The 19,134-nt window shown below is 40.2% G+C and overlaps 1 protein-coding gene across 1 annotated transcript; it reads left to right on the top strand.

The window, feature by feature from the left end:
- The first annotated feature begins 2,759 nt into the window (after positions 1 to 2,759).
- On the top strand, positions 2,760 to 14,763 carry LOC125309170 (highly reducing polyketide synthase frbB-like). Its single transcript, XM_048265894.1, is given in 8 exon segments — positions 2,760 to 2,789; positions 3,758 to 3,876; positions 3,998 to 4,151; positions 4,246 to 4,406; positions 7,982 to 8,185; positions 8,571 to 8,752; positions 9,017 to 10,483; positions 10,485 to 14,763. Coding segments are annotated over 7 exon segments (6,285 nt in total). The 5' UTR covers positions 2,760 to 2,789; positions 3,758 to 3,830; the 3' UTR covers positions 14,556 to 14,763.
- Positions 14,764 to 19,134: the final 4,371 nt, after the last annotated feature.

The raw sequence follows: 19,134 nt of genomic DNA, 5'->3' as shown, positions 1-19,134 counted from the left end.
TTTTGACATTTAATTTGGAAGTTAAAATATTCAGGTAAAATAAATATATGGTGGAAATAAGTATTGAACACTTAATTTTTTTTCAGTAATTAGCCTGAACTTCCTAGGGTTAGGGTTAGTGAGTCTATTCAAATTTTTTCACCACACATTATATTAACACATATAAAAAAAATCCAAACATAACAGTTATGTGTAATAAAGTGGAATGACACAGGAAAAAAAGTATTGAACGTGCTCTACTGAAATTTCTTCAATACTTGGTGGAAAAGCCTTTGTTTGTAATGACAGCTTCAAGACATTTCCTGTATGACAAAAACTTATTAGTCGCAGTATCAGGTGTGATTTTGGCCCATTGTTCTGAACAGATTCCAGGGTCCCTCTTGTGAATCCTGATCTTTAGTTACTTCCAGAACTGTTTAATTTAATTTAATTTAATTGGCTGCCTTCAAGTCTTTCTGGAGCTTTTCAGAGTGGTCCTTGGCCCTTGAATTGACTATCCTTCTGACTCCCCTGGTCAGAAATATTATGAGGAGATCCTGTGCATGGTCGGTTGATGATGCAGTGATGTTCCTTCCACTTGCAGATAATGGCTCCCATGCTGCTTACTAGAAGATTCTGAAGTTTTGAAATGCATCTGTAACCAGTTTCATTGATATGTTTTGCAACAATAAGGTTGCAAAGGTCTTGGGGAGTTTTTTTGCTTTTTTATCCATCATGAAATGTTTCTTGTGTGACACCTTGGTAATGAAAAAACCTTTTATAGCCCATCAATATGTAGGCTACTAACCAAGCTTATATTAATTTGCACAGATAGAAAGGATAACTACTCTCTAACTACTTACAGATTCCAGCCTCGCTCCTTCCCTTTCCTTGCCTTAGTGCTTTTTTCTTAGCTTGTTCAATACTTTTTTCCCTGTGTTATTCCACTTCATTACACATGACTCTACTTATGGAGTTATTTGGATTATTTATGTGTGGATTACCTGAGTTATTACTAATGCCTGGTGAAAATGTTGTGCCCCCCGTATTCCACTTTTCAAGGGCCCTCTCCTCCATTGGGGCCCTATACTTCCCACTTTCCCCAGTCTGACGCCCTTTAATGTGCTGAACCTTCTGCTCGTTTCCAAATCTAAAAAAACTCTGCAACTCAACATTGGCCTGCCTGCCTCAGCTGCCTGTGAGAGGCATTTCAGTTGTGCTGGATTACTGTTCACTGCAAAGCGATCAAAGATGAGTGCAACTAACTTTGAAAATCAACTACTGCTCAAACTTAAAGGAGAACTCTTTCACATTTTTTCACATAGATCTCCATTTCTCAACGTCACTGAGTACTGTCGGTATGAACAAAACTTGGTTTTACCTAGCTCGAGTTGCTCCAGCTACAGCGCTACACACTGGGAGCATGAACATTGCTGCCTTAGCTGCTGGCTGCAGCAACTCGAGCTAGGACCAAAGTCCTTTTAGGCAAGTCCCTCCACTCGGCAGGCCATATTGCAACGCTTTTTGGGCACTTATCGCGGCATCTATTTCAGCAGAAATGCGCAGCGTAAGGCTTCACAACACCAATCTTGCTCCAGCGGCAAGATCACAACAGATGACATGATTGGCTCAATGTATTCACATGTCGACGTTTTGCCGTGGAAGGGTTGTGATATGTGTAGACAACTGCCATATTGGCGTTACAAAGTGCTAAATCTCCTCATTAGAAAGTCTCTGGTAAAACTGGTTGTTCTGGTGCCCCCCCCCCAAACAAAAAAAAAAAAAAAAAAAGTAACTAAGTAACTTTTACTTAAAGCACATTTTAAATGAACTACTTTTTACTTTTACTTGAGTACAGTTTCAGATCGGTATTTTAACTTGTACTTGAGTAATATTTAATCAAAGTATTGGTACTTTTACTTGAGTACAATATTTTCATACTTTTTCCACCTCTGCAGTATAGGCTACCCATATCTGGGAAAGTATATGATGTGATCATGCATGTATTAATATAATATACAATACAAAACACTAAAAGATTTCTATAGTTATTTTTTTGTAAGGGGTTATTCATAAGTGAAGTGAAACCTGACTAAGAGAACACTGACTAGACTTGCACAATAATCCTCTCTTGAGCCATCGCTGACTGGATGTGAAAGTTGCAGAATACCATTAGGTACCCTTTGAGGCCTAGGCCATTTTCAGTGTAGGCCTAATTTTACTATTACAGTAAGCTCAATGTAAGGGCCATCTGTTATACTAGGCTATATAGTTTTCAAGACAGTATAGGCTACCCATATCTGGGAAAGTATATGATGTGATTATGCATGTATTAATATAATATACAATACAAAACACTAAAAGATTTCTATAGTTATTTTTTTGTAAGGGGTTATTCATAAGTGAAGTGAAACCTGACTAAGAGAACACTGACTAGACTTGCACAATAATCCTCTCTTGAGCCATCGCTGACTGGATGTGAAAGTTGCAGAATACCATGGATTTATGAAAGTAGATGTACAGATTGAGAAATGACACACTGCCTTTTCTCTCCGCCCTTCCTCTCCTGTCGCATTTGACAGAATGGAACTTTTTCTTTGGGCAAAAGTTCGTGATACACAACCCAAATGCATTGCTTTTTTTTGTGCATGACGATGTTTATTCTACAGGCTATTTTAATGTCATATTTTGGGTGTTGTATGGTGCACTTTGGCAGAAGAGACGTTCTCCTTACACGGTCTTTAAACATCAAAATATTCGGAATGCCGTGACGTGAGTCATTACGATTGGCCTTCCTTTTCATTCTCAAAGTAGGTTAAAATTTCATGTTCATCAGCCCGATTTTCAAAATCTCTCGGGGGAGAAACCCCTGGACAAAAAAGACCAACTTCTGGGCTCTAGCCCCGAATGTTTTAAATAGCTAGCGATGCCCCTGCATGTGTACTTCATATCACTTAGTCAATGAGATAGACTTTTGTTTGAATTCACTGATTAATTATGGTCTGAGCATTACATTATGTTTGGCTACTCTTGCTGCTGTGTTTTAAGTGTGATCCTGGCCTCAGTGTTAATTTAGCAGCATCAATATTGCAGGGCATTGAGTCATGTAAAGCATAAAACAGATGATTCAATTGATAGAAGAATGTTAACATACTCCTCAAATAAAGTGCATAAATATGTTTGCTTAATGATCCCCTGTTCATTGTACATACATATTTTCATATATAGTCTTATTTTGTCAATTGCAGCTTTTGTCATTTTTGACATCATTGTGGATTGTCATTGTCATTGTGTTTTTTTTAACCAAACCTCATCTGTGATGCTGTTTCATAAAGGTGTACATTTTTTAGCCCAACATCCAAACAAATACAGCCCATACCGTCCATGCTGCAGTAGAAACACTTGCTTGGAATAAAATGGCTTTGTCAGAGTTTAGCTGAATTTAGTTCAAAATGTAACATGGCTTACATGTATGATAAAACAATGACCAAAACGGTCTTTTTTTTTTTTTTTTTTACATATTCCAGGTTTTAATACAACAGTATTTTTTTTATTAGTATGGATGGGATTGAACAATTTATAACTTCAGGAAGTGATTGAATTATGATTTTGGCTACTAGTACATTGACCTAGACATGCTGAAACATCATTCACGGCAGTCCACAAGGCATAAGTTTTATAGTTTTCCTTATTGCCACAATGATGACATTGTTTTAGTGGGTGCAAGCAATTATAACTACGTACTAGAGCAGATGTTTAATGTTTAACTATCTTACAGATTATAAAAAACATACATAGCTGAAGAGACACTGTAGAGAAAAGAGGAGATTGCTGGTTTTCCCTTTGGCAACATGGATGACATTGCTGTGGTTGGGATTGGATGCAATTTTCCAGGGGGTGAGAACAATATTTATCTTAACTTTTTTAGATCGTTTTGTTGAATCTATATTTTTTTATGTGTCTCAGATTTCTTTTTTACACAGCATATCATTTTCATTTGTCTGCCACCATTGTGCAGGTGAAGGCCTTGACAACTTATGGAAGGTTCTGGTGGAAGGTAGGAATTGCGCAGTAGAGATTCCAGATGAGAGATTTGACTGTTCCCAGTGGTATGATCCAGATGAGAACAAACCTGGAAAGACAAGGACCAAGAGGGCTGCTCTCATGAATGGGTATATTTTTACAAAAATTATTCAATTCTGAAGATGACTGTCCTCAGCAGCTAATGTTGAATTGATTTAGTAAATTCTCAATCTCCTTACACAGGTTTAACGAGTTTGATAACAAGTTCTTTGGCATCACGGATGCTGAGGCTGACCAGATGGATCCTCAACACAAGTTGCTGCTGCAGTGTTCCTATAGAGCCCTGGAGGATGCTGGGATTCCCATGGAGAAGGCCAGTGGCACCAGAACAGGGGTCTATATAGGTACAGTAGTTAATGCACACTTCTGGAAATATCCTGTGCAAGAATTGTGCAACAAAAAATATTTGTTGCAATATTAATGCCATAGTTTGCATAGTATATTGCATATACTGCATAGAATCCAAATGTTGTTGCCAAATAAGAAATTAATGAAAGTAACATGTGGTATAAACATGAAACAAACAGCAAATAATAACAAATAAGAAAATGAAGAAATTGTGAATAAATGAGAATATGATAAATCTTGAATAGCAAGTACAAAATATAACCGCAAGCGGTGATTTACGGGGTCCGAGCAAAACGAACATGAGGTAGCATAGCTTTTTAGTTTTACATATGCTTTGATTGTTTGGGCCCAATTGTTCAAAAGAAACGTGATCGGATTTCGGTTATTGGATTTCAGTTAACGGATTTCGGCTATCGGATTGGATCAAATCTTGAAAATGGGTTGTTCAAAGGGAAACAAGGATCCTGAAATTAGATTAGATCACATAATCTATTCTTGCTTTTGATCTGGATAAAACCTTCACTTTGTGTTGTTCAAAACTTTTGAGTTGGATTGGAATAAATTTGATGCATAAAATTAGAATTACCCTGTGCTGTAACATTATGGTGTGCTAACCTCCACAACCTAATAGTATTCTAACAATACCTTATTCTAGTGTGCTAACCTCCACAGCCCAACAGTATTCTAACAGTAGTATTCTAGTGCGCTAATCTCCACAACTCAATAGTATTCTAACAATACTCTATTGTACAGGACTATGCATTTGTCATGGGTAAGATGAAGGGTCTGATAATGGAAGGCAGTGTTTCCCACAGAATGGAATTGTAATTGTGGTGGTAGGTGAAGGGGGGTGGGGGTGGGTTCTGTGTTGGAGTCAATAAGATGAACAGCCTATAATTATACAGTTATACTTGCCTTGGACGACAAGTCCTGACTAGTAGCTGTAACGTTATAGTGTGCTAACCTCCACAACCCAACTGAAGGAACTGTAGGGGGCGATGTGGGTCGAGGTAGAGTGAGTGTGTGGCGAGCAGGCAGAGCCTCGGTCAGAAGGCTCAATGGTATGGAGTGATGACACGGAGATGGCAGGTTTCGGTGCAACACAAGTTTATTTGAGTTACAATTCATCTGTTCTTTTGTTCTTTGCTTGTATGTGTGCTGCATCAAAGAGGAAACAAACAGAAAATGGAGTAATCAGTGAAATGGGGTAAATCAGTACAGATCCCAACTCACAAACAAACCAATTGACATTTGAACAATAAACTGAAATCATATGGCTATATAAGGTACAACTAAACAATACTTGACATCCCAAGTCAACCAACATCACCTAATCATCTCTCACATGGGACTCCAACACACCAAACCAACAAACAAAGACCTTAACTTTACACATGATGGCAGAGCTACTCTACAAACTGATAAACATCACAAAAGTCATAGTGAGGGTCATTATAGGAAAATGTGTGTTGGTAAACACACAAGAAAAACTCCAATCATACATTTGACAATAAAATGAAGGGCTTTCCTGAAAGAGTACACCTGAAATCTTTTTGAAATTCTGGGGCAATTAGACATTTGTAGAGAAGAACACTAATGGATGAAATATAAATATGATAGACTTAATGATGAAGGAAAAATAGTAAACAAAGAAGTTACCCTAAATGTCAGAGTGTCTCGGCATTCTGATTCTTGGCAACTAATGACTGTGTATGTTGATTGACTGATGTCATTCAGGTGCTGTTCAATGGTGTGAATCTTCAATAACCAAAAGTATTCGAGCTAGAGCCTAAAGCACTACCGGGGATTCGAACCCTCAACCTAACAAACACCAGCACTGGGCATTATCCCACTGAGCCACTGACAATTAGCCTAGAAATCTAGACGCACCCGCGGCAGCAAATTAATTTGCTCAGCCTGTACGTCTAGTATCAAACCATAGGGATTTCTATTGGCTGACGCCATGGACCTCATCCAATCACAGCGCTCTATTTTGTTAGAGAGTCTTAAGGCGGGTTTAACAGGATAACGACAGTCCTGCGACGGTGAACAACAAGGAAGGTGGCTATGGCGAACTAAGAAGCGGTTGTTTGAATCGGCGCGTTGGCGTCAACTTTGGAGAAGTTGGACTTGTGCTTTTCTTTGAAAGTTGAGCAACACAATGCACTTAAGTCATTCCTTTCGAAGAAGGATGTATTTGCCGTTTTGCCAACCGGATACGGATATGGTCGTAGCGCTGGCCTATTGCATGCCTAGGCAGTTTGAAAGACAATTCTCGGCCCGCCCCTTGGATTAAGCGAGGTGAATGGTTCGATGCCAGACTATACATTTCAATGATATAGGATGGCCCGCCAGGCTAACTGGCAATCCTACATATTTGGCAGTCACATTCACATGGTGAAAATGTGTGTTGGCAAACACACAACATCAAGAAAATTCTTAGCATACATTTGACAATAGAAAATGTGCACTGTTAATGGTATCCACATAATGATGGTTGTATGGTTGTTCTCCAAGGGAAAAAAATTACTCATATAGGAATATAGGTGATATAGGAGAAATGGGCTGAGTGGTCGAACTTTATTGGTCTATATCTCTGAAATAGAACAACATATCCACATTGTTTTGATAACTTTTGTGAGGCTTTGTCTAAACATTGCCTGTGAAACTTTTTATGATGTTTGGCTTTTCTCTGAAATTGTGGCAAAAGTAAAAATATTTAGACCATAAGACCAGGGTGCATCTAAGATCTAAAGATGCATCTAAATGTAGAGATTAATATGATGAAAGAATTTTGAGTCTAGGTCAATCTGGTAAGGAGAAATAAGCATTTTTGACAAGAGCGCCACCTTTGGGAGCAGTACCCCAAATTTTGGGTTATGGGTAGTGGGGGGTACTGGTAACAATACTTGAAAATGTGAAGTTTCTAGGACTTACGGTTTATAGGAATATAGGTGATCTAGGAAAAATGGCCTAAGTGGTCCAACTTTATTGGCCTATATCTCTGAAATGGAACAAAATATAAAAATTCTGAGCGATAACTTTTGTGAGGCTTGGTCTAAACATTGTCTGTGAGAATTTTGGTGAAGATTTGATTATTTTTGAAGAGTGTGAAACTTTTTATATTGTTTGGCTTTTCCATGAAATTGTGTCAAAAGTAAAAAATGTTAGACCATAAGACCAGGGCCAAAAAGATGCATCTAAGTTTAGAGATTAATATTATGAAAGAATTTTGAGTCTAGGTCAATCTGGTAAGGAGAAATTAGCATAATTAACTTTTTTTTCCAATAGCGCCACCTTTGGGTTATGGGTAGAGGGGGGGGGGGGGTACTGGTAACCATACCTAAAAATTTAAAGAGTTTTGGAGTAACGGTTTAGGCTGCAGTATGACTTTTACAGAACTTTGGCCAAAAATGAATGGTACAGAAACAATGCAGCTACGCTGCTCGGACCCCTAATTATTTATAAAGCACATTTAAAATACAGTTCACACTGACCAAAGTGTCGTACATAGTGCAATATAAAAAAAATATGTGGTATATCATTGAACAAAGTCACTTTGTCATTTCAGGTCTCATGAACAGGGACTATGAGATCCGTTTAAGTAGCAGCAGCAACACAATAACCCACTATTTCTCCACGGGTACGGCTATGAGTGTGGCAGCCAACAGGATCTCCTACACTTTCAATCTCACTGGGCCTTCATTTGCTCTGGACAGTGCCTGCTCCTCCTCCTTAGTAGCCCTTCACTCTGCCTGCCAAGGCATCAGACAAGGTGAAAGCACAGTTTCTAATCATAACTAATCAATAATATTCATGTAGCGTGTCTACAAAAGACAACATGGTAGCCTAATTATATTCTGTCTACCTAAAAGTATGAAATCTAATGGTCTTTTATTAAGAGTTAGAAATAATTGCACTCATATCTGTGATATGAAAACCACAGTTACAACACAAAAGTTTCTAATCGTAACTAGTCAATAATATTCATGTAGCGTGTCTACAAAAGACAGCATGGTAGCCTATTTATATTCTGACTACTTACAGTAGTTATGAAATCTAATGTTCTTATAATATTTCTCTCATATTGGTGATATGAAAACCATAGGTTCCAAGGTTTCACCGTGTGATCATATGAATGGATTTGTGTTATCATACAGGTGACTGTGATATGGCTCTGTGTGGAGGCGTCAGCTGCATTGTTGAGCCAAACATTTTTGTTGCTCTCAGCAAAGCCAAGATGATCTCACCTGATGGCACCAGCAAACCTTTCTCCAATAAAGCAGATGGATATGGCAGAGGGGAGGGCTGTGGCATTGTCCTTTTAAAACCTCTGAAAAGGGTATCACATGTTAACATTTTTATTATAAACATTGTAATTTTAACTCATGGTTAAAAAGTAGATGATAAAGTAATATCTCATATTACTACAATGGTTCATATATTTTTAATAATACATATGGATCTAAATGTGTATTATTTGCCTTAAAGTCAAGCAGTAATATGCTAAAAGGTACAATATTAAATGTTACATTCATATTCATATATTAATAATTAATGTTATTTTCATTAACATTCACATCAATATTCTGACTACATTTTACAGGCTTTAACAGACTGTGATCACATATGGGGCATTATCAGCAAAACAGCTGTGAACCAAGATGGCCGCACTGTTACTCCAATCACCAAGCCATCCATGGCTCAACAGGAGGAGCTTCTCAGCAGAATCTACTCTACAGAGAGTGACCTGACCAGTGTCCAATACATTGAGGCTCATGGGACTGGAACACCAGTAGGTGACCCAATAGAAGCAGGGAGCATCTCAAAGGTCATTGCCAAAGCCAGACCAGCAGGATCAGGGCAGATTTATATGGGCTCAGTTAAAGGAAACATAGGGCACACTGAATCAGCAGCAGGGGTGGCAGGACTGATTAAGGTTCTCCTAATGATGAAACATGAAACAATTGTGCCCTCAGTGTTCTACACAGAGGATGGATCTAGCATTGATGCTAAAGCACTCAATGTAATCATACCTACCCAGCCACAAAAATGGATAGCCCCAAGCACTGGAAGGGCTGCAGGTATAAACAACTTTGGTTTTGGGGGGACCAATGCCCATGTTATCATCAAAGAGTATAATCAACCAATCAATTCAGATAGAGAGGTTCAGAAATCTCAGAACATGTTTGTGTTCTCAGCAGCATCAGAAAAATCTCTTACCAGCATGATTGCTGATATGGCTAAACAGCTAACCAAGGAGACAACAGCTGACATACAAAGTCTTGCATACACATCAGCGTGTAAGAGAAGTCATGTAAAACACAAATACAGGAAGGTGTTCAGAACTTCTTCTTTGACAGATTTGGGAATACAACTTAAATCTTGTCTTGACAAAAAGATAATTCCCTCCAAATCAGATCCCAGATTAGTGTTTGTTTTCTGTGGGAACGGTGTGACATACAGAGGCATGTGCAGACAGCTGCTCAAAGAAGAGCCTGTTTTCAGAGAAAAGATCATGGCAATTGAAACTGCCTTACGAAGCTACAAAAGTCAGAGCTTGATAGATGCACTTGAGAATGACGTTGAGGAACTCGTTTTCTCAAAACCTGATACTGTTCAGCCTCTCCTGTTTGCTGTTCAGGTTGCCATTGCTTTTCTCCTAAAGCACTGGGGTGTTAAACCAGATGCTGTTCTTGGGCATTCTGTAGGAGAGGTTGCTGCTGCTCATTGCTCTGGTCTGTTGTCACTTGAGGATGCTGTGAAGGTCATCCATTACCGCAGTGTACTGCAGAACAAGGTCACTGGTGGGAAGATGCTGGTTGTCAGTAACATGGCTGTAACAGATGTCCTTCAATACCTGCCTTCATTCTCAGGGAAGATTTGTTTGGCAGCCCATAATAGTCCTACATCTTGCACTCTATCAGGTGATGCAGAATCCATTTTGGCCCTGCATCAAATGTTAAGCAAATCAGCAAACAGCAAGACTTTGTTTCTTCATGTCTTGGATGTCCCTGCTGCATACCACAGCCACATGATGGATCCAATTCTCTCAGAGGTAGAGAGCAGCATAGGGCATTTTGGAGAAAAATGAAATGGATGCAGAGTTGTACTCAACTGTGTCAGGCAAAATAGCTAGCGATCATGATTTCTGTACTGGCTCATACTGGTCCATGAACATCCGTGAACATGTTGAATTTGAGAAGGCACTGATATCAGCAGCTAACAATAAGAATGCAGTGTTTGTAGAGATCGGTCCCAGGCGAGCTTTGTACAGAAACATCATGGAGACACTTGGGAATGACTCTACTGTCCTGTCTTCAGCACAGCCTGAAAAAGATCATGAGACACTGCTTGCCACTTTCAGTAAACTGTTTGAGTTAGGATTCAGTGCTAACTGGGATCAATTCTATTCTGGCATGCAGGTCGTTCCAACTTCCCTTCCGAGGTATCAGTTTGACTGTGTTAAGAAACACACCACCCTTTCACATGCACCAAAGAATACAGCAAGCGGCCACCCTGTCCTTAAACAGACACGGATAGCCCATGAGTTTGTTTGTGATTTGTCATCCCAAGAACTCTCATATTTGTCAGAACACAAAAACAATGGAGTATCCATCATCCCAGGGGCTTTATATATTGAGCTTGGCCTGGCTGCTTACATGGCGAATGCAAAACCAAAGGCTCCACTCAACACACTGCAACTGAGTATCAACTTCTTGAGTCCATTTCTGCTGACTAAGCGTCAACCTGAGCTGAAGGTGACACTTGAACCAGCTGAGCATGAAACACTATTTAAGATTCATTCCAGCAGCACAATCTTTGCATCAGGAAGCATAGAATGTAAACGAGAGAAAATGGTGGACGAAAGGAACATTTTGTTAGATTGCATATCTAACAGATGCACATCTGTTATCAAATCTGATGAGTTGTACAGGAAATTAGACATGGGAGGGTTTCAATATGGTGGTGTCTTCAAGAACAAGGGAAACATTCTTTGGGGGGAGGAATTCAGGGAGGCATATTCTCTTGTGACTGTTCCAGAGGAGTTACTTAGTCAAGTACATGAATTTTCCATTCATCCAGTTATCCTGGATTACTTAATGCAAATGACACTCATCACAGGTTGCCAAGGGAATGTAGTCAGACCAAGTTTTCCTTCAGCTGTTGGTAGTTTCATTGTGCTGGAACCCCTCCAGAAGGAAATGGTAATATATATAAAAGCCACTGATCTGGCAGATGATCACTTTGTTGTGTGTGGCTGTCTCACAGACAGAGAAGGAATAGTTCTTGCTGAGGTGAGGGATTTAGTGGTCAAGTATGTTGGGAGTTTTTCTCATGTTCTTGAGGAGTACTTCTTTCACAATGATGTCAGCATCATTTCAGAGGATGTACAATCAACAAAGCCTCAAGGCAATGCATTGGTCTTTTCTGACCATAATGCCATTTCCTTGGCCATAAAACCATATATAAGTAATGGCTCAAAATACATCTCCTTAAAGTATGCAAATACAGTGTTAAAACAGGGACCGGCTGCATTGTTTGCTAAGGTAAACATCTCAGATGTGAGGAAAAATGTCACAGATATTTTGTTCATGTGGAGCAATCAAGACCTCTCCACTCAGCCAGTTGATGATGTCTTGACAAACATGGCAAATTGTTGTGAACAATTGCGCCAAATACTTTTAGAACTGAGGAAAATGAATTACTCAAACTCTGTCAGAGTAGTGACTTATCGATCTTCAGAGACCACAGTGGACCATATCAGTCCAGGGTTTGTGCTTTCAGGCATGACAAGAGCATGTGCAGCTGAAATATCTGAATTTACATTTCAGCTGATTGACATCGGCTCTGTCTCAACTGAGGACATTAAAGCCCTCAATCGGGTCCTGACCTCCTACCCCTGCAGCGAATACCCAGAGTTGGTAGTGAAAGATGGTCAGATTCTCCAACCAGAAATTGTAAACACAACAATGCCTGTCACGGTAAATCAAGAGAAGAAGGTTTGCAGTTCACAAGCAAAGGCTTTCACTTTACAGACAGCAGACCCTTTCAGAATGACCAGTATATCTGCCGTTCCCTCTGATGTGGAAGTTGGACAAATACCAGACAAAAATGTTGAGGTTCAGCTTGGTCAAATTTGTGTCCATTCTTCAGATTACTATTCAGTTAGTGTCTCTGACCACAACTTTGGCCAATCAATATACTGGAACAAACACACAAATCAGAATCACAAGCTCCTGGCACTTGACTTCAGTGGCATTGTGACAGCTGTGGGGAAAGGTGTGAGGAAACTAAAAGTTGGAGACCACATTGCTGCATGTTACCCTGTAATGGCCTCCTCAAAAATTGTATTACCAGACGATGTTTGCTACAGAACAAAGAAACTTCCATTTTTGAGTGACCTCCCATGTGTTTCATACTATGTAGTAGTCTGGAGGATAATCCACTCAACTTTACCCAAACTGAAATGGTATGGCAAGTTGGGCATCCTCTCCTCTGTCCCTGACTCAGGTTTGGTGAAAGCTCTCACTCTGATTGCAAATAAGTCTGGATGGAATGCCTTTGTTGCAACTGAGCTGAGTGGGCCTCTGCAAGATCTGAACAAATTTGATGCACTTGTCTTACTGCCTCCATTTGACAAATCTCTATTAGTCAAAGCTTGCACCATCTCTGGTGTCAAAAATATTGTTGTTGTTGGTGACAGTAAGGTTTCAACTATTGGCTCTCAGAACATTCTCAGAGAAGACAATGATGTTGCTTGCATTCAGACCATTGAGGTCTCCAGCATTCTGGCAAAAGGCTCAATTAGAGCAAACCAACCACAGATTTACAAATGGCTGAGGGCACTGCACCTTGACAAAACATTTTTAGCTCTCCCAACAATTACATTTCAGAGGAGCACAACTGGAAGCATTGACATATTGCCCTTTGATGAGCCAAAGTCCTACTTCAGTGTCAGAACTATGCCCATGGTGATGCTACATGAAAGCAAAGGTAAGCATGCAGTCTCTGACATTTCACTGCTACCAAGAGAACACAGGCTCTTCAACAAGAACTGTGTGTACATTGTGACTGGAGGACTCACAGGACTTGGATTTGAGACAGTGAGGTTCATTGCTGAGAGAGGTGGAGGGTACATTGTCATTCTCTCCAGGAGGAGCCCCAGCTCTGAGATGCAACTAGCGATTGATGCCGTGAAGCAGCAGTGTGGGGCAGTGATTGTCAGTTTGCAATGTGACATTGCCATCCCTGAACAAGTGAAAAGGGCCATCCTTAACATTGAGGAAAGTCTCACCTCTTGCCCCATAAAGGGGATATTTCACAGCGCAGTTGTGCTTCATGATGCTGTTTTAGGGAACCTTGACAAATCCCTCTTTGAGAAGGTCTTGAAGCCCAAAGTGAATGGAGCACTGAATCTCCATCATGCCACAAAGCACTGTAAGCTTGACTATTTTGTGTGCTTCTCATCAATTGCCTCATTTTTAGGCAATGCATCCCAAACAAACTATGCAGCTGCTAACTCATTTCTTGACACCTTCTGTCATTATAGAAGGCGTCTCGGACTTGCAGCGCAGTCCATCAACTGGGGGGCCTTGAACCTTGGCCTTCTGTTGAACAAAGACCATCTGCAAAAATTTCTAGAGGCCCAAGGATTGATGGTGATGAATGGTCCAGAAATCCTTCAGAGCCTAGAGCAGTGTCTTATGTTGAACAAAGCTCAGCAAGTCATTTGCAAGTTCAACTTAAAAGCTATGTATCACCATGGGTTTTCACAAAATCCCTCTCTCTCTAAACGGTTGGGCACTTTAGTTTTAGGTAAATTGACTGATGCAGAAATGTCTGATATGCCGGCTGATAACAAAGAATCGTTCTCTTCCCCAAATGAGTTTATCAGGACCCTACTCAGTGAGACCTTGGGTGTTGAGTATGATGAGCTGAATGATGAGACATTCCTCTCAGCTCTGGGTGTTGACTCCATGTTGGGCATGACCCTGCAGAATCTTATCTTCCAGGAGAGAGGTGTAAACATCCCTCTTGTCAAATTACTGGATCCTAACTGTAATATTTCAATCTTGGCAGCAATACTAATGGAACATTCACAAGATGATATAGAAGAAAGGAATGATGACACACCATTATAGACTACAGGTCTATATGTCCAGGCAATGGTGATAGTGACTTTAAAGCAGGGTTCTAAAACTCCCGGTCCGTGGGCCACTACCGGCCTGGTCTGGCCCAAGTCCGGACCGTGACTTGATATTTTATTTTATTTTTACCCCCACAATAATTAAACAACATTTTCAGATAATAAAAAACATTTAATTTTAGATAATAAAAAAACAATTTCATCACAACACACACATTTACCTGTTTTTATGCTTTTTTGTTTGTTTTTATAATTTGTATTAATATGTATTTCATCATTATTTTATTTAAGCTAAGGTTGCTAGCACAGGTATCTAACAAGAGATAAAAAACTTCCACTTTAAGTTTAAGCTGTAGGTTCATCTAAAAAGCTTTTGTAAAAATGATTTACAAGAAAATTTTATTTTGGAAGTGTTAATATGAATATGTGATTTACTTGCACATAGTATGGTCATCAATCATATTGTGATATAATGTAACTAACTTTTAGATAATTTGTGTGTATTTTCAATGTAAATGTCAGTGCTTTAAATGCCATTTAATTCACTTTGGAAGACTGTATGTAAAATATTGTTGTATGTCCCTTTACCTGGGTAAAATGTGTTAAAACTTTGTACATCTGGAACTACAATGTATTCATATAAATAAACATTATGACAGAATTTTAGAAAACATCATTGGATGTGGCATTGTAGAGAATATCTTTTAGTCGGAAAAATATACATTATATAATACATAATCACAAGTATTGATTGATAATATTATGGTGGCTGTACTTTATGTACATTAAATCTCACAGGCCAACAAACTAAGACAGGGCTTCCAACTTTTGAGTTCAGCTTGGACTGAGATTTGTCATTGGAGAATGTGGAACATTTTCAACACACCTAAATAGGCTGCATTAGTTATTTATTTCATGGCATGGTCTGCCTGCACACTGTTTTATAGGACAAACAGAAGCATTATACTACCAATAGAATTGCTATACTACCATAGAATTGCTCGCATGGGGTGGGGTAGCTCCAAAGGCTCAACTCAACAGATGCAGGAGCATAGCTTCAGAGTTGGTTTGGGCATAAAGCAGAAAGATGGGGAAGCATAAAGAAGGGAAAAAAACCTCTTGATTTTGAACACCAATTAGATATCCTGACGTGTGTATCCACAAATGTAGATGAAGGAACATGACCCTCAGCTGAACCTGTAACTGTACATACACACCGCCGCCAACTTGAGCTGCAAAAGAAGCTCTGGCCACCCTGTCAAGGACGCTTGTCAAGAAGTACGGGGGAGCTTTTGACGCTTTGGCCACTCTGACGGGCAGCATTCTACTACTGTACGTTGCTGGTCGTTGGCCACTGAACCGCGTCATGATAGATAGATAGATGCTTTATTGATCCTCAAGGGGAAATTCAAAGCTCATACCATATTACCAAGTTGACCAACTTTTAACTTTCATTGCTCTTGACGCTCATGTTGCCCAAGACACCCAAAACGCAACGCCGACGGATTTGCCACTTTTTGCAGCTGAGAGAAGCCGGCTTCCATTGAAAATGAATGACTTCCTGAATCTTTTGCCGCTCAAGTCGGTGTGTACATACTGTACAGTAAGGATTAAACTGCTAGTCCTCCATGTAGATCACAATATCAACATCCTTACATGTAGATCACAGTCCTTACATGCAGATCACAATATCAACATCAAAATCTCTTTTATATCACACAGTTTCCAAGAAACCTGGGTGTCATCATTGATGACCAACTTACCTTCTTTGACTATATCGCCTCTGTCCCTAGATCCCATTTTACTCGATTCAGTATGAGAAAAAGCAGGCCATGTCTATCTCAATATGCCACACAACTCTTTACCTGGTCATTTCACACTTTAACAAACTTTTAATGGGTCTCCCAGCTTGTAGAGTGAAACAACTGGGCTTAAAGGAGAATTCCTGCTACTGGAAGCAACTGAATCCATGCATTTCCACTGAATTATTTTTTTAATCTGATCCCTTATCATACCTGTTTGTTCGTACTCGTCGCTCGACTTATCGTGACTAAATTCAAGATGCCGTCAAACTGTAAAATTCCTTAAGGATACTGTCTGTATAAATCGTTTTGTAAATAAACTACCAGTGCTTTTTCAAAGTTCTCAATGTCTCGTTTTAAATGTCAAGGCCCTCGGAAGTCTACCAATAAATTATGAAGCTACTTTAAGCCTCGTAAATGGTGTAAAACAGTGATTTATTTTCATGGCTAGGCCGATGCCCGAGGCACCCCCAACGAAAAACTGTTGGTAGCATTGGCTAACTACCGCCAGATTTCTGAGTGCGGGGAACAAGCCGAGATGAGCTATGAGACATACGTTCACACTCGGTATCATGTTTCAACACACTTTAGGTCAAAATCACACCGGAATTCTCCTTTAACAACTTCAGACCCATTGCCCTCACTTCAGTGGCTATGTGGATTTGAACGTGTGGTACTCTCTCATCTGCAAACCACCGTATCACTGCTGATTTGCTTACCAGTCTAACAGATCTGTGGAAGATGCCATCAACCTAGGAGTTCACTCTATACTGCAACACCTGGAGTCAAGCAACACCTATGCACGTGTGACCAGAGGAGTAAGGATGGAGAGAGAGAGAGGCTATGAGCCACTCCCAGTAGCCTGACAATGCTACCCAGGGACTTCTTTAAGAGAATTGCTAGGGAAGGTTTGACACAGGTCCGAAAGCACCAAGCAGACAACGTGAATTCCAGTCAAATCATAAAAGTTTATTAAATTACCAAAGGGGGGAAGGGAGGAGCGTCCTGCAATAATACCTGAAACGAGTCAGAGGTTATGAAAGTACAAAAATATTTATTATTGTTATCTTTTATTATAATACAATATGAACAGGTGATTTCTAAAGTGGGGCCAAGGCTCCACTGGAGCTAAAAAGATACAGCAGATGGGGGCTTACCTGAGGGAGACAGACTAACTGGAGGTGTGTTCTAAGTTCCAGCCATCACACATGCATACACACTGCAAGAAAGTGACTTACCAGTGACACAGCAGCCCACCGCAAGCAACAATGACACCACAAACGTGCAGCTACAGGGTCCCACCACCAGGTGACTAGCCTTCCTCAAAGAGGGCCCCACATCTGCCAAACAAACAAATAAAACAGCACCACAAGAGGGCAAAAATACAGTAGGCCTATACAGATGTTACGGTAGATTATGCAGGCAGACCAGGACAAAAGAAATACAAACACACACAACTGACAGCCAGCACCAGACAGGCACTATAAGCAGTTACAAGAATGAAGCATATGCCACTTATGCCCCGTTCCTCTTTACTAATGCGGCAAACAACATATAAACGCCAAATAAACCCAAAGAACACAGGCAGACGTAGACACTAAGTTAATGCCCACAAAAAGAAAACAAAACAGACACGGACCTTACTTGAAAACGGCACACAATTAGGCTACACCAAAATAAACTAACCACAGACAAGACAGCAGCACGACCTACGCTATGCACCCCACGTAGATGGAAAGGGCCGCGCTACCTATGTTCGTAACTACGATTAGTGCACAAAGCGCCGTATGGAGAGCACTCACCCACGTTCAGCTGTAGAATGAATAAGGGATGGTGTCTAAAACACGGGCAGCAGGAAAAGACTAGCCGGTGACCGCGAAGCTGATGACTGAATCCAACACGCTAGGGGGTTAAACAGGCAGAGCTTACAACGCTTCTTCGTACCTGGGTGGTTTTATACTGTCCGGCCATTAATCAGTGCGAACAAACTGTAACTAATCACCACACCCCCCTAGTTAGCGGGAGCAGGCCAGTGTGGAACATGTAGGGAAAACAGGGAGACATAGGGAAAAGACAGGGAAACAAGGTGAACTGGCTACACACGCATGATGTTCACTGACTTTAGCTCAGCTTTTTACACCATTGATCCACTCATCCTCTTTTTTAGGTTACAAGCCATGAACATCAACTCAGCTCTGTCACTGGACACTGGACTTCCTGAGGAATAGAATTCAATCAGTCAAGGTTAACAATACAACATCATGCCCTCTGACCCTCAGCACTGGAGCACCACAAGGCTGTGTGTTATCTCTTCTTCTGTTCTCTATCTACACTGACATGAGATCTCACCATCACTCTGTCAAAGTATTGAAGTATGCAGATGACGCCATCATCATTGGCCTCATCTTAACGCCTCCAAAACCAAAGAAATGGTTGTGGACATGAGAAGGTGGCCTAACAAATCCCCGCCTATTATAGCCTATAACCTTGACTGACTCCTTTAAATTTCTTGGCTTGCATATCAGCCACAATTTGAAATGGGACATTATACACCACCTACCTTATCAAAAAGGCAAATCAGAGACTTTATTTCCTAAAACAACTGAAAAAGTTTCATGTCAACAAAATCCTTTTGGTGCTCTTATACAAAACCATTATTGAAAGCATCATCTCATCTTAAATCACTGTTTGGTATGGGAGCTGTCAGTTAACCTGGCAATAGCCAGATGAATTTCGCTCCGCCTAGCTCCACTCATCCATCTGGAACCGATC

The sequence above is a fragment of the Alosa alosa genome, chromosome 16 (genome assembly GCF_017589495.1).
Source record: "Alosa alosa isolate M-15738 ecotype Scorff River chromosome 16, AALO_Geno_1.1, whole genome shotgun sequence".
NCBI lineage: Eukaryota > Metazoa > Chordata > Actinopteri > Clupeiformes > Clupeidae > Alosa > Alosa alosa.
This window is presented reverse-complemented; position numbering and strand designations above follow the sequence as displayed.